The sequence below is a fragment of the Crocodylus siamensis genome, chromosome 6, assembly GCF_052110815.1.
Source record: "Crocodylus siamensis isolate JL-2025a chromosome 6, ASM5211081v1, whole genome shotgun sequence".
In the NCBI taxonomy this organism is placed as follows: domain Eukaryota; kingdom Metazoa; phylum Chordata; order Crocodylia; family Crocodylidae; genus Crocodylus; species Crocodylus siamensis.
In genome coordinates, this window is record NC_143400.1 from 5042181 (window position 1) to 5054556 (window position 12376).

The following is a 12376-nucleotide window of genomic DNA, read 5'->3' on the forward strand; positions in this document are numbered from 1 at the left end:
GCAAATACTAACAACTGGCAGCCAGCTAACTTGATTGCAGCCTGAACAGATAAGACCCCATGGTGTAAGATCAATGTTAAGAACTGCCTGGCCAGTGCAAAGGGGAAGAGTGAAGTCCAGAACTGGGGCAGGAATACAAACACGGCTGCTATTTGGGATGCATGCAAGTTCTGCCTTTCCATTTTAACCTTGGGACCCTAAAATACTATATTCAGGCTGGCTAATGAATGCTGGCTTGTTTCAAACAGGCTGTCTGGGGTTTGCATCGGGGGAAAAATGGAACTTTACTCTGACTGTTACCAGCATGAAGGCTCGTGTGTGTATGCCGTTGCACACTCAGCATAAAGGTGCAGTCTCTGCACTCAACCCAATGAACGAGCCACAGTGAGGAAGCCAGTCTCCAAGTGCTGGAAGTGCTGGGCTTGCCGGCACGCAAAGCAGAGGCCCAGTCCTAGCACTGGGAAGGGGACGTTTCCAGAGAGGTAGAGGTCAGAGGCGAAGCACGGGTTGTAGAGCTGCGACTTCGAGAGCACAGTGTGCGTGTCTCAATGTGAAGAACAAAATGGCTGCTGAGCTCTGCACAAAGGAAAAAGAACGTCAAAACCAGAATCTGCAGCTCACTGTAGGCCACACAAGACTATTTCAAGTCCTCTCTGCGGAGAGGTTGAGTTGTTACCGGTGCAAGCAGGACAGAGGAATCCCGGCTGCAAGCCTCTGCTTGCACCAAGCCTCTTCCTCTGCAGAGCTCCCCTTGTCCGCTCACGTAAGGCAAATCTAACTTTTTTTTATAGGTGACCAAAACCGTCTTGGGGCTTTTATTCCTCTGGTCTTATTCTCCTGGTCAGGACAGGGAGCAGGTTTTTTAGCCAGGCAGAACATCGTTAGGGCTATTTTGCAAGGTCCTGCAGGCTACAGGAAAACGGGGGGTAAGGGATAAGGGGGAAATACTTTGCTGGAGAAATGAGTGAATGCGCAGAGCCTGGGGATGGGCTCACTTCTCCACTCCCGTGCAGCGCGCATGGTCTTGGACACCCATGCAACGTGCACCTGCCTTCTGACTGGGTGGTGTTTTTCCTGCACCTTGCAGGGAAGTGCAGGGCGAGGGAGAGGCTGATCAAGAGAGAAGCGGTCCGAGAGACTCGACATTGTCTCGTTAGCCTCGAGGGGCGAGAGGGCCTTGAACAAGAGGACGCTCGGCTTCTCCTTAGACTGGGGTCACTGGTCTCTTAAGGCTGCTCTGGTCACAATCATGCTTCTGTGACAAGCCAGGCTGCGTCCCTGTGGTTAGGATGAGTTGGAGCTTTGTGCTCGAGACTCCCGCAAGGAGAGGCACGGCAGTGATGTCTTATTAGCTCACCCTGTGCAATCCCCGGCCAATGCGGGGTAGCTGGCTGACCAAGACATGGGTGGGGGTGCGCGTGAAAGGGTGTCGGTGGCAGGCAGTGGCCTCAGCTGAGCGAGGAGCAGAGCATTGATCTGAGACAGCCGAGGGGGATGGGAGGTGCACGCACACATTATCCACATGCACACAGCATCAGCCTCAACAGCTTCTGCCAGGCAGCACAGCACAGCCAGACTGCAATCGCTGCCTCGGTACCTCCGGAGCTGCTTCCCTCCTCCTCCTCCTCCTCCTCCTCCCTCTCCCTGCTCTGTCTCTCTCTCACACGCGCACACGCACACAGACAGTCTCCCCGAGCCCCTGCAGCACCCGGTCCACCACCACTCACCCTTCTGGGCCCTGCCAGCATGGAGACCATGAATTCCCATGGATTATGCATCTGAAGGAATAACAAGCTTCCAGATAGCCACAGGGGGAGGGATCCATGTGTTTGGCAGGGAGACAGGCTTTCTGCCCGCTCTCTCGCTCCCCCCTTTCTGTATCGCTCTTCTCTCCCTTCAGCTGCATCCTTTCCAGCTATGATCTCCTTTGATTTCCCCGAGCAGCGGCAGTGAGCAGGCTCTTCGGCAGATCCCGGCGCCCACTGGATCACACCCTCCCCGCTCAGGTACGAGAGGGCCGATCGCTGTTTCTTCCTTCCCTCTTTCTGGTTTTTCTCCAGACAGTGGTTTCTGTGGCTCTTGCATCCCTCCGCGAGCACATCTCCTTGGCTCTCTCCTTCTCCTCCAGGCAGGGAGAGGCAGAGAGAGTCTGCCTGCGTGCAGGGACCCCGCGTCCCTTTGCTGCCAGGACCAGCCTTCCCGGATCCGAGCGAACGCGGCCGCGGCCGCTGGCCCTGACTTCAGGTTTGCATTCTTGGTCCTCGGGTCTCTTTCTTGACATGCTGGTGCCATGCAGGGGGGGCGAGGAGGGGAGGAAAGGGGGAGGATCCAGTAAGCCTGCGAAAGGGTGTTTGGGGGGAGCAAGGTGATTAGTGCTGGTGACCGGCACCATGGTGCCAGGTGTAAAAATCAGGGCCGGGAGGGTTAAGGACCTGCAAGGGGCACTGATGAAAACCCCAGGGCAGCGGATCCATCTTTCAGTCCGTTCCTTGGGGCTCGTGTGTGTCAGGGCCTCTGTGCCTTCGCTTTCTTGGCCATCTTAGCGCCCTACGGCGGCTCTGCCGCGGTTTGGGGCCCTGCCAGGTTGGGAGAAACGGCAGCATTCGGGTTGGTCCGTCCAGGTGTCTAGCCAGGAATAAGGGGCTCCTCTATTCTTTGCAGAGGGGCCCGTTCCTCAGCTCAGCCCTCACCATGATGGACCTGAAAGTGGATGAGGAGGAGGTGGACAATGGCCACCCAGTGAGCATCCAGGCCTTTGCCAGCAGCTCCACACTTCATGGCCTGTCCCACATCTTCTCCTACGAGAGGCTTTCCTTCAAACGCATTATCTGGACTCTCTGCTTCCTGGGCTCCATGGCCCTCTTGGCCTTTGTCTGCACAGAGAGGATCCAGTACTACTTCCTGTACCCCCATGTTACCAAACTGGACGAGGTGGCCACCACCAGGCTGAACTTCCCCGCGATTACCTTCTGCAACCTCAATGAGTTTCGCTTCAGCCGGGTGACAAAGAATGACTTGTACCACGCTGGAGAGCTCTTGGCCCTGCTCAATAACAGGTGGGTCCGAGGCAACCAAGCCCCCAGGGCACTGCATGAGCCCAGCACGGCCCGTCTAGACAAGACAGGACAGCGCCATTCGTCTGAATGTGCTGCCTACAGCAGGCACGGCGTGCCCGCAGACACGGCGTTTAGGCCGTAGGCTCGTCTGCACGGCGCCTTGTGTGCACCCTGTGCCTGTACACATGCTACATGGGTCTCTCCCTGGACACCCCTCTGTCCGTCTCATGCTCCAGTGGAGCGCTATAAGTATTCAGACCCAATTTAATCTCATTCTCTGCACGTACAGCAGTGCCCTCTGCACTGCAGGCCTGCCTGCTCTTGAATGCCCACAGTCACATTCATGGCCATCCTCTTGCATTCGACCATGGGAGTCCCCATGGGAACAGGTAGATGCTGCTGACACCCGTAGCTGGAGAGGGGACATGGTGGCACACTGACTGCGGGCACCCCCGGCACGCCGTGCTAGGGCTGGTGTCGCAAGGTTTCCTTTGTGTACGTGTGCGTGTACGAGTGCAGGGTGGAACGGGGCAAGCGCGGCCCTGGCACAGGGTGGCCCAACCCAGATGAAGCGAACAGCCGTGGCCGGGTGGCCCGGGCTCTCGCTGGTCCCTGCCAACAGGGGACGATGCTGAGCAGGGTCCCAAGTGGTCTGGCAAGCCAGCCGCTTGTCACAGTGAGGCCCCCGTGCCAGAGCTATGGGGCTGATGGACCTGGACGTGCTGGTAGTCCTCTTCGGTCACAGAGTGAACGGCCTGCGTGAGCCGAGCCGAGCCACGGCGGGGGGAAGGTGGTGGGAGACGGCAGTCACGCAATGATCAGGGCTTAGGGAGATGATGCGCTGTTCACCAGCGTGGGGTGGGAGGATGAGGGGCAGCGCATAATGTGATGGCTTCACATTTACACTGTGTTAGAAAACAGGCCTGGAGGCCTCTGCCAGACCTCAGTATGGGCCCTTGGGTGCTCCCGTGTTGGCATAAACTTCACGTGTTAGCGTGGGGCTGTGAACTGCCGTGCACTTATCCCGCGAAGTACCTGCTCGCCGCTCCCCACCGTTATCCAGCACCTGCGCCATGCCGGCTGCCAGGGTCCGACCTCTGTCAGTCGGAAAACGTGACTGGCAGCAGTGCCCGTGCGCCCGTCACTGTGTAATGCGACAGTGGCCACTACCTGTAGCGTGCACGCAAAGTCCATGTGTGTGAACTGGTGTGTACAGGGATGCCTGTTGGATGTAATCGCAACGGCTTAACTCTCTGTCCTAGGCCCTGTAGAGCTGAGAGCTAATGGAGATTCATTAGTTGAAGTGACAAGGGCCTGTGCTTCAGGGTGATACCTTGGCTGTTGCTGTAAGGACTCGGTGGACGCGGTGTGCCGCCTAATCACGCGGGAAGCCCCCCCTGGCTGCAGAGTGGGTCTGATCCGGTCTGTGAGCACCAGTTAGTGTGCCGGAAGATTTAAATCCATATCCGTTTGCTTGTTGCTGTTCTGCGCCCCACCCTGCTCCTGCCAAAGCAAATGGGGAGAAGCTCCCGCTGGCACAAAGATGGCTGCAGGGTCCAACTCTAAGGCAGGCAAGAAGGGATTTTGTTTTCATATGGGTGTTAAGAAGGATTATGTTCAACTCTGCTCCCCTGGTCATTTCCAGCCTGCCTAAATCTCCGTCTCCCCCAGGCACTCTCCAGTGGGCAGTTTTCTTCCTCATTTCCTCTCGGTCGCTAGCTGCCGCTCAGCTCCATGGCTGTGGCTCTTGGTGCTGGGCTGTCAGATGGCAGAGGGGATGCAGCTGGGGCTCGGTGTTGGAGGTTTCGAGGCTGGGCTGCAGAGTGCCTGCTTCTTCCTTGGCACTCAAGCATCCCGGGGAGCTGGGAAGGAGAGTGGTTGCAATTGCACCTTCCTGCGTCATGGGGCCTGCGTAGCAGGCGCAGAGCCAGCAGCCAGGTGTCCCGTTCGCCTCCCCTTCCACTGTTCACCGGGAGGCCTGTGGTCAGGAAAGGGCAGGAGAGCAGAGGTGGGAGAAGGCTTACAACAGGCTGGGCAACTCCAACCTCCACCTGCTCAGCCCCACAAGGCCCCTTGTTGCTCCCGGAGGTTTCCCGGCTTTTCTCTCCAGACCTGCCCCTCCTAGGCAGCCACTTGTTCTCCATGCCAGGTAGCCAACACCTGCCACAGCTGCATGCAGCCCCAAGCCCGGCTGTGCAGTGAGGCAGGGCGTGCTGTATGATGACGGTCGTTATAGGCAAATTGCTTGCAAATATGCAAGTCAGTTGCTGAAATGATATTTAAAGGTTGTCACACACACTGGCAAAAAAACCCAACAAAACTTGGCAGCCAGTTGCTGCATCCTCGCAGAGGGCTGTATTTCAGTGCTGGAGGTTGCCGGGTCCTGTGCTGCCGCGGGGCAGGGCTGGAGGTGTCTGGATGCTGTCTGCTGCTTCCTTTCTTGCTGTAATGCAAGGTGAGAGTCTGCCCTTTGCTTCCACGCGCAGCTGCCATGTCAACGAATGGGCCCTTCTCCTGCCAGTGACACCAGAGTCAATGCAGATACAAGTCCCGCAACGCGAGCAGGGCTGCTGGGAGCTGAATTGGACCCAGTCGAATTGCGCGTGAGCAGACTTCCTCCGTCTAAAACTGAGCCGTGTCTCTGTGCACCATCTCTCTCAGGTACGAGATCCCCGACACCCAAATGGCTGATGAGAAGCAGCTGGAGATCTTGCAGGACAAGGCCAACTTCCGAAACTACAAGGCCAAGCCCTTCAACATGCTGGAGTTTTATGACCGGGCTGGCCACGACATCCGGGAAATGCTGCTGTCTTGCTTCTTTCGCGGCGAGGCATGCACCCCAGAGGACTTCAAAGTAGTAAGTGCCTGTTTTTTTTTATTGCCTGCTCCTGCTCCTGTGGAGTGACGTGGCGTCTGGGGCAGTCAGGACTGTTGCACTTCTTGCTTGATCTAGGGTTTGTATCCTGAGAGAGGACGTTTTGTGGGAGTACACTGCATGCCATGGCCATGGCTAGCCCTGTTGTGAATGCAGCTGGGCTGGATGGGAGATTTTTGTCGAGATACCCCGTAGTGGGGTGCTCCTTGATACGTCGCATGGGTTCCCTTTGATGGCTTTCATGTGGACCTTGTGTGAGAGAGGACTTGCTGCAGTAGTTTTGCATCATAATGGCTATTTCTTGGGGGTGATATGCTGGAGGGAGGGAAGATCTGGGGAGAGCTGAGGTGTCTTCCCTGCTTGGGCTATACAAGCCCATCCCTCTTTAGCGGTTGACAAGGGCCGGCTTGCTTCAAATAGCAGGTATTGCATAAAAACGTTGGGGAGGCTGGCAAGTGAGGATGTGCTGGCTCTGCTTCCTTCACTCCTCTCGGTGGCTTGTGTGCCATGATGCAATCGGTGTGTGGCAGGCATTTTTGTGGCTCTTGTATAGGCCCTTCTGCAGATGCACAGTGCCCAAGATTCAGAGGGGTTGGCTTGGGGACATGGTATTGCCTAGCATTTTTTTTTGTAGCAAGTCCTGGGGATGAGCAGACCCTAGCTATAACTGGAGCCTTGAGGTGTGTGGAGCAGAGCGGACTTGATGTCATACTGGAGCAGGGGCAGGTGGTATAGAGATACCGTGATGCTGACTCTGGGTGGATGGGTATCAGAATTGTAGAAAATGAGGGCTGGAAGGGGCCTCGGGATGTCATCTAGTCCAACCCCCGCTACTCAAAGCAAGACCCCTGCTCAAAAACGTCTTCAGTGACCTTAATTCAGCAGAATGATGCAAATGAGTGGGTCTACAAAATCACTTTGTAATGGGAAAGCCTGTGTGACCTCCCAAGTTCAGGATGTTATTTCCAAGAGATTGCAAGTGGAATATAAATCCCCTAGATGTTGATATTTGCTTTTCTGAAGGCAAATTCCATTCCTTTCACAGCTCCATTTACTAAAACAATCAGCAGCAGCATAGTTAATACCGAGCATTAACTGAATATTAAAGTGCTGTCATTAAGCTGTGCACTTTGCGCCACACTGAGATGAGCAGAGGACCTGGTTGCTCTTAAACCGTTGTTTCAGGCTCTCTCAGACTCAGGCAGACACGGCTACATTAGTTACTCCCAGGTCATATCTAGGGAATTTTTGAATACATGCGGGCTCAAACCTATTTGGGTTTTTTTTAAAGCTGATGCATGGGGTTTTGCAGAATCTGGAGGCTATGCAGACCAGGGACTTCCACACCCGCAGCAAATGAAACAGCGGTGCTAGGACTGGGGCTGGGCTTGGCAGCCTGGGAGAAGCTGATGCTGTATTTCCTGGAATAAAGAAATCTCATTGCTGGAAAGAGCAACACTAACAGCAGAGGGTGGGAGCCCCTGGCTCGGGGAGGCTCTACCTGAGAGCCGTGTGAGATGGGAAGGGTAGAGTGAAAATTCATCCTTGGTATGCACAGAAGCTAAGGTTTGGCATCTTGCCTGAGTTTCCCCCCACTCCAACCATCATTTTGTGCCTGCTCCTCTTTCTGGCTTGTCTTCCAAAACCAGGAGGGCCATACCAGGGGCGACTTTTGAGGGCAATCGCGAGACCTTGGGAACACTGGGGTTGGCTGCTCCTGCTCAACCACGACCTGATCAAGGGCCGTAGCAGCAGATGGCAAGGAGCTGGGTTCGACCACCCCTGGATTTCGGGAGGCACCTGTGCTTCGGAGCCAAGAGGCAGCAGTCTTAGAGGCCTGTGTCTCAATTCAGGTGGAGTGGCCTCGTGGCAGCCCCAACGCTCAGGGAGGACTCCCTATTAAGTTCTTGCTATTCTTTGTATTTGATCTCTGTCTCCCCAGCTAGCCTTGCTCTCTCTGTTTGCTGTTTCTCTGGGCTGTAAAATTTGAATCTTTAGCACATTCATGACGGGCGAGGGATTCAGTGCATTCTCTGTGCCATTTCCCCTTCCCCAGAGGTGGCCTGGGGAACTGTCCCCACGAGTGCATCTCAATCCGTGGCACCTCTCCTGGGGGAAACGGGGACCTGCTCAGGTCCCTGCACCCTACTCCATAGCCTCCTTCCCATGGAAAAGCTTCTGTAATGAGATGTCACCGGCGAAATCCAAGGAGAGCGAGCGAGACAAATGACAAGCCTGAGAAACATAAATAGACCCACAGACGCTCCGTGTATCAGTGGAATATAATTTCCAGTCACTCACTTGAGCTTTGTCATCTCCCTCTGTACTATGCAGTGTTTGTTTCGTGCTGACACATGGATCCAATGCACAATAGAGCTCTGTGATCGGTGTCTCTCCTGCTCTCGCTGGGTTCAGCTCGAAATCATACGGTACTACACATTTTGAAAGTTGGCTAATAAATTCAATGGAGGGCACCCGCACCATTTGTTTGAGAGCAGGCTCTGTCGTGGCGCTGGTAGTGAAACGCGGTCCTACTTCCCTGGTGTTCGGGCTGCACCAGGCTGGGTGCCCCTATCCCGCGTCGCCCCAGCCCGGACTGCCGGACTCCGCGTTCGGGGCAGGGGGGAGCTGGAGACCTCTGGACACGGCAGGACGTGCCGTGTTGTTATTTTTAGTGTCTCTTGCCTCCTGGGACTGTCCCGAGGGAGGTGAAGGGGTGTTTGGGGGGGGACTGCATTTAATGATAGGTTGGTAAGGCATCCGTGGCCTCAGACAGCTGTGACAGTGGCCACTTGCAGTTGTGAGAAGTTGTAGGATCATAGAAAAAGAGGGCTTGGAAGGGACCTCAGGAGGTGTCATCGAGTCCAACCTGCTGCGCAAAGCAGGACCAGCCCCAAGTATCTCATCCCAGCCAAAGCTTTGTCTGCCTGGGTCTTAAAAATGTGTCTGGCCCTTTTCACAAGGGTCAGTGTCTAGGCCCTGTTCCAGGTCAGGTGCTTGCAGCCGCCTCATTATAGTTCCTCTACGGCCCTCTCTGTTAATGTTTATATCCTTTAATTGGTTAGACGGCAGTGGCAGTGTTTCCGCGGTAAGCAACCCCCGCCCATAGCCTGGACCTGCGAATGTGAGAAGGGATGCATGTGTTTACTCTTAGAGTAGAGCTGGATAAGTCCTAGAGTCGAGGGACCGGACGGGACCTGCAGGATCATCGAGTGCGGTCCCCTGCCATGGGCAGGGGTTATTGGGCTCGGACAAGCTCAGCCAGGTGCTTGTCCAGCCTCTTCTTGAACACCTCCAAGGATGGCGACTGCACCGTCTCTGCTGGGAGCGTGCCTTATGGAAAAGATGTTCATGTCCGGCCTAAATCTTTCTTCAGTTAACTTGTGCCCATTGGTCCTTGTCCACCCTTGGGGTGCCTTCCCGACGAGTTGCTCCCCGAGATCTTGGTGCTCGCCCCCGACGTACTTGTAGGCGGCCAGCAGGTCACCTCTCAGCCTGCTCCTACTCACACTGACCAGGCCCAGTTCCCGGAGTCTCTCCCCGTGGGGCCTATCCTCCAGCCCCCTAGGCACGCGGGTGGCCCTTCTCTGGACCCTCTCGAGCTTGAAGTGCGGCGCCTGGGACCGGACCCTGCACCCCAGCTGTGTCCTCACAATCTCAGCCTTGCAGCCCTGGGCTCCCAAAGGGGCTCTGGGTTGGGATCTGTGCCATGTTTCTGTGTGGCGTGGGGGGCAAGGAGCAGTCCTGGCAGTCACTGAATTGGGTGTTGCTTTCCCTGGCGTCGCGTTGCGCACGAGGCAGTGCTGGCCTTTAGCTGGAGCGTAAACCAGGGCTGCAGGGTTCAATTATAGCCTCTCCCTCAAGCTCTGCTTTGCCACTGGGCAACTTTTGCCTCCTCTCTGTTCCTCAGTTTGCCCATCTGAGAAACAGGGTAATTGGCACATCTCATAATTGGAGAATGAAGTGTATTATTATTAAGAATTAATACCTAGTAGCTTTGATATGTAAATTAAGGGGTTTGAGGTCCACAGTGAAAGCTTCCCATTAGCCTGTGAACTATTATATTTTTGTAGCTAACAATGGCAATATGTACCTCCAAGCCGGCCATTCCCTAACGACCGGCTTGGTGGAAGGGATGTTTTGTCAGTCATGGTCTATTTCCTGGGTTTTCCTTCCTCCTCCTGATGGTCCTTAGTAGAGAAATGAGGTTGGCATTAGCCTTGGGGTACAAGCCTTGATTGCTTCCATGCGCACTTCTGAATGGCCCTGGGTTTGAGACGTATCCAAGGGCTTTTCAGTACCTGAAGCGTAATCAAGGGTCCTGTCCCTGTGGGTTATGGCAGCGGGAGCCCTGTGGCCTGCGCAGACGGTAGCAGCATCTCAATGTCAGCACTGGCTGATGGGAGGCGGTGTAATGAGAGAGCGCGCCTGTACAGTTTTTGTTTTCTGGGGTTTTTTTAATCAGTAATTTGTGATGAATTGGGTAGTGTGCAAGTTATCATTGATCTCCAGTGGATGGAAGCAGACCTGCTCCGCTGTGTGTCATAAACCCTGTACTGCTGGCAGCTGATGGAGATTTCTCATTAATTTATATGGCAAGGGGTGGGGTTTGGGGGAACAGGAGGATCTCGGTTTTGTTCGGGAGAGGCCTCGGCCGCCCAGTCTGACACCAGATTGGTGCGTTCGGTCTCGGCGGTGCTGCTCTGCAACGTCCCCTGCCTCGCTTCTCGCGCTTGTGGGGGGACAGCCAGAATTTATCAGCGGCTGCTTCATTATTAGTGTCTCGGTTTTTATTCCTTGCAAGCAGGTTGCGATGATTTAACACATTTGATTAGAAGAAGCTGGCTCAGTGCGGTGTTTATGCTGCTCTTTGGATTCCCCTTGCAACCACATGCATGCAGGTTTTGAGCATAATGTGGAAGAAGACGCCTGTGCTCTAGAGTCCCTGTAGCTGCCGCTTCCCTTCTGCTGAAATAGTTATGAAGGATGTGGCTGTGTTTTCCCCGCATGTAGCTCCAGGGGCTTTGTCAGGGGTGTTTGTGTGTAGTATCAGAAAATCATTTACTTGAGGAAAATGATGTAGCCATGCATGTCTCCCTTCCCAGGGCTGCTGCACTCTATCTATCCATCCAGCCATATATACCCTTCGCTTACTCTTTTTCTTCCTCTTTCCCAGCTTCTTTCTTTCCATCGTTCCCCCACTCTTCATTTATCACTCTTCGCACTCTCTCTCTCTCTACTCGGCCCCAGGCTAATACTACAGGGAGTTTGCCCAAGCGACAGCAGAGCTGTTCTAGGAAATACCCAGCTGCACAGAATGGAAAAAGCCCCTTACAGGCTTCAGTATATCACTGGAGACACTTTGAAGGGATTCTGGTGTCACTGTATTACTTAGTGCTGCTTATCCAGTTTGTAATTCATATCCTATTATCTTGGAATGAGCCCTGGGGCAGGCTTTTCCCGGAGCATTGCATCGGAGTTTGCCTTTGTATTAAGCCTTTAAAAGCAGTAATCCAAGAAAGGAGTAAGATTTTTTTTTCTTCTCCACAATGTGAGAAGCAGGAACATCTCTCTCTCTCTCTTTTTTTTTTTAAGTGAAAGATGGAAAAACCTGTCAGAGGCTTTTTAAGAGGTTTTCTTAAAGGTTAATTTCTGCTGCCTCTGCCTTCCTCCTCCCAGCTTGGATCACTTCCACCAAACTGTACTGAGCTGGGTTTGGTGCCACAGGCTCATCTCTGCATGGGCAGCTGCAGCTTCGACTGCATTAAAAGACGAGGTTGGCTCATGCTGGGGACCATGCGAAAGAGCCTTTCCCAGAGAAATCAGGTGCAGCGGAGCCGCGTGGCGTACTCCTGTGCACCGTGCCTTGCAGCCCCCTCCATAAGTGTCTGGAAGTTGTGTTCAGCTGCAGACGAGGCAGCCTTCTTCCCTCGCCAGCAATAGCGAGCAGAGGGTCCTGGACCCAGACCCACCTTATTCTTAGCTTCTTGAAGGGACTTAGCACCTGGCAGATTCAGGCCCTGGGTTCCCAGCTGCGCCTTCTTCATTCACAGGCATTTCTGTCTGCTTTGCTATTCGGGACGCTGTCCTGGAAGAGGAATGGGAAAAGTCCTGGCTGGAAGAGAGGAAAGAGGGGTCGCGAGAGGGTGGTGACTGGGCTTGCGGCACGCTGCAGGGCAGAGGCGAGGAGACGGGAATCAGGTTGTTAGTTATTGCTGTCTGAGCAGTATGGCAACTTGGGCTACGATCTGAGTGTGACTAATTAATTAATTAGACCCAATCACCTGTGTCGGTCTCCCCCCTCCAAATGTACAACCCCGCAGAGTTGCCAGTGTTCAAGACCTGGCTATTTTACATCTTCATCTGATGTCAGAAACAGGTCTCCGGGCTCATACTTCCTTCACCACTGTTGCCCCTCCCGATGCTGGCCTCTTATAAGTGCAAC

General features: G+C 54.4%; 1 protein-coding gene across 2 annotated transcripts in view; it reads left to right on the forward strand.

The window, feature by feature from the left end:
• Positions 1-715: 715 nt before the first annotated feature.
• Positions 716-12376, forward strand: part of ASIC1 (acid sensing ion channel subunit 1) — a 62357-nt gene continuing 50696 nt past the window's right edge. The window contains exons 1-5 of one of the 2 annotated variants that reach the window (XM_090051470.1): positions 716-763; positions 1945-2006; positions 2129-2244; positions 2662-3056; positions 5718-5913. In XM_090051470.1, the coding sequence (XP_089907596.1) occupies positions 2692-3056; positions 5718-5913 (561 nt within the window). In that variant the 5' untranslated portion in view covers positions 716-763; positions 1945-2006; positions 2129-2244; positions 2662-2691. Of the gene's footprint in view, positions 764-1746; positions 2007-2128; positions 2245-2661; positions 3057-5717; positions 5914-12376 lie in introns of those variants that run through there. The other variant, XM_090051469.1, reaches the window with a different exon arrangement.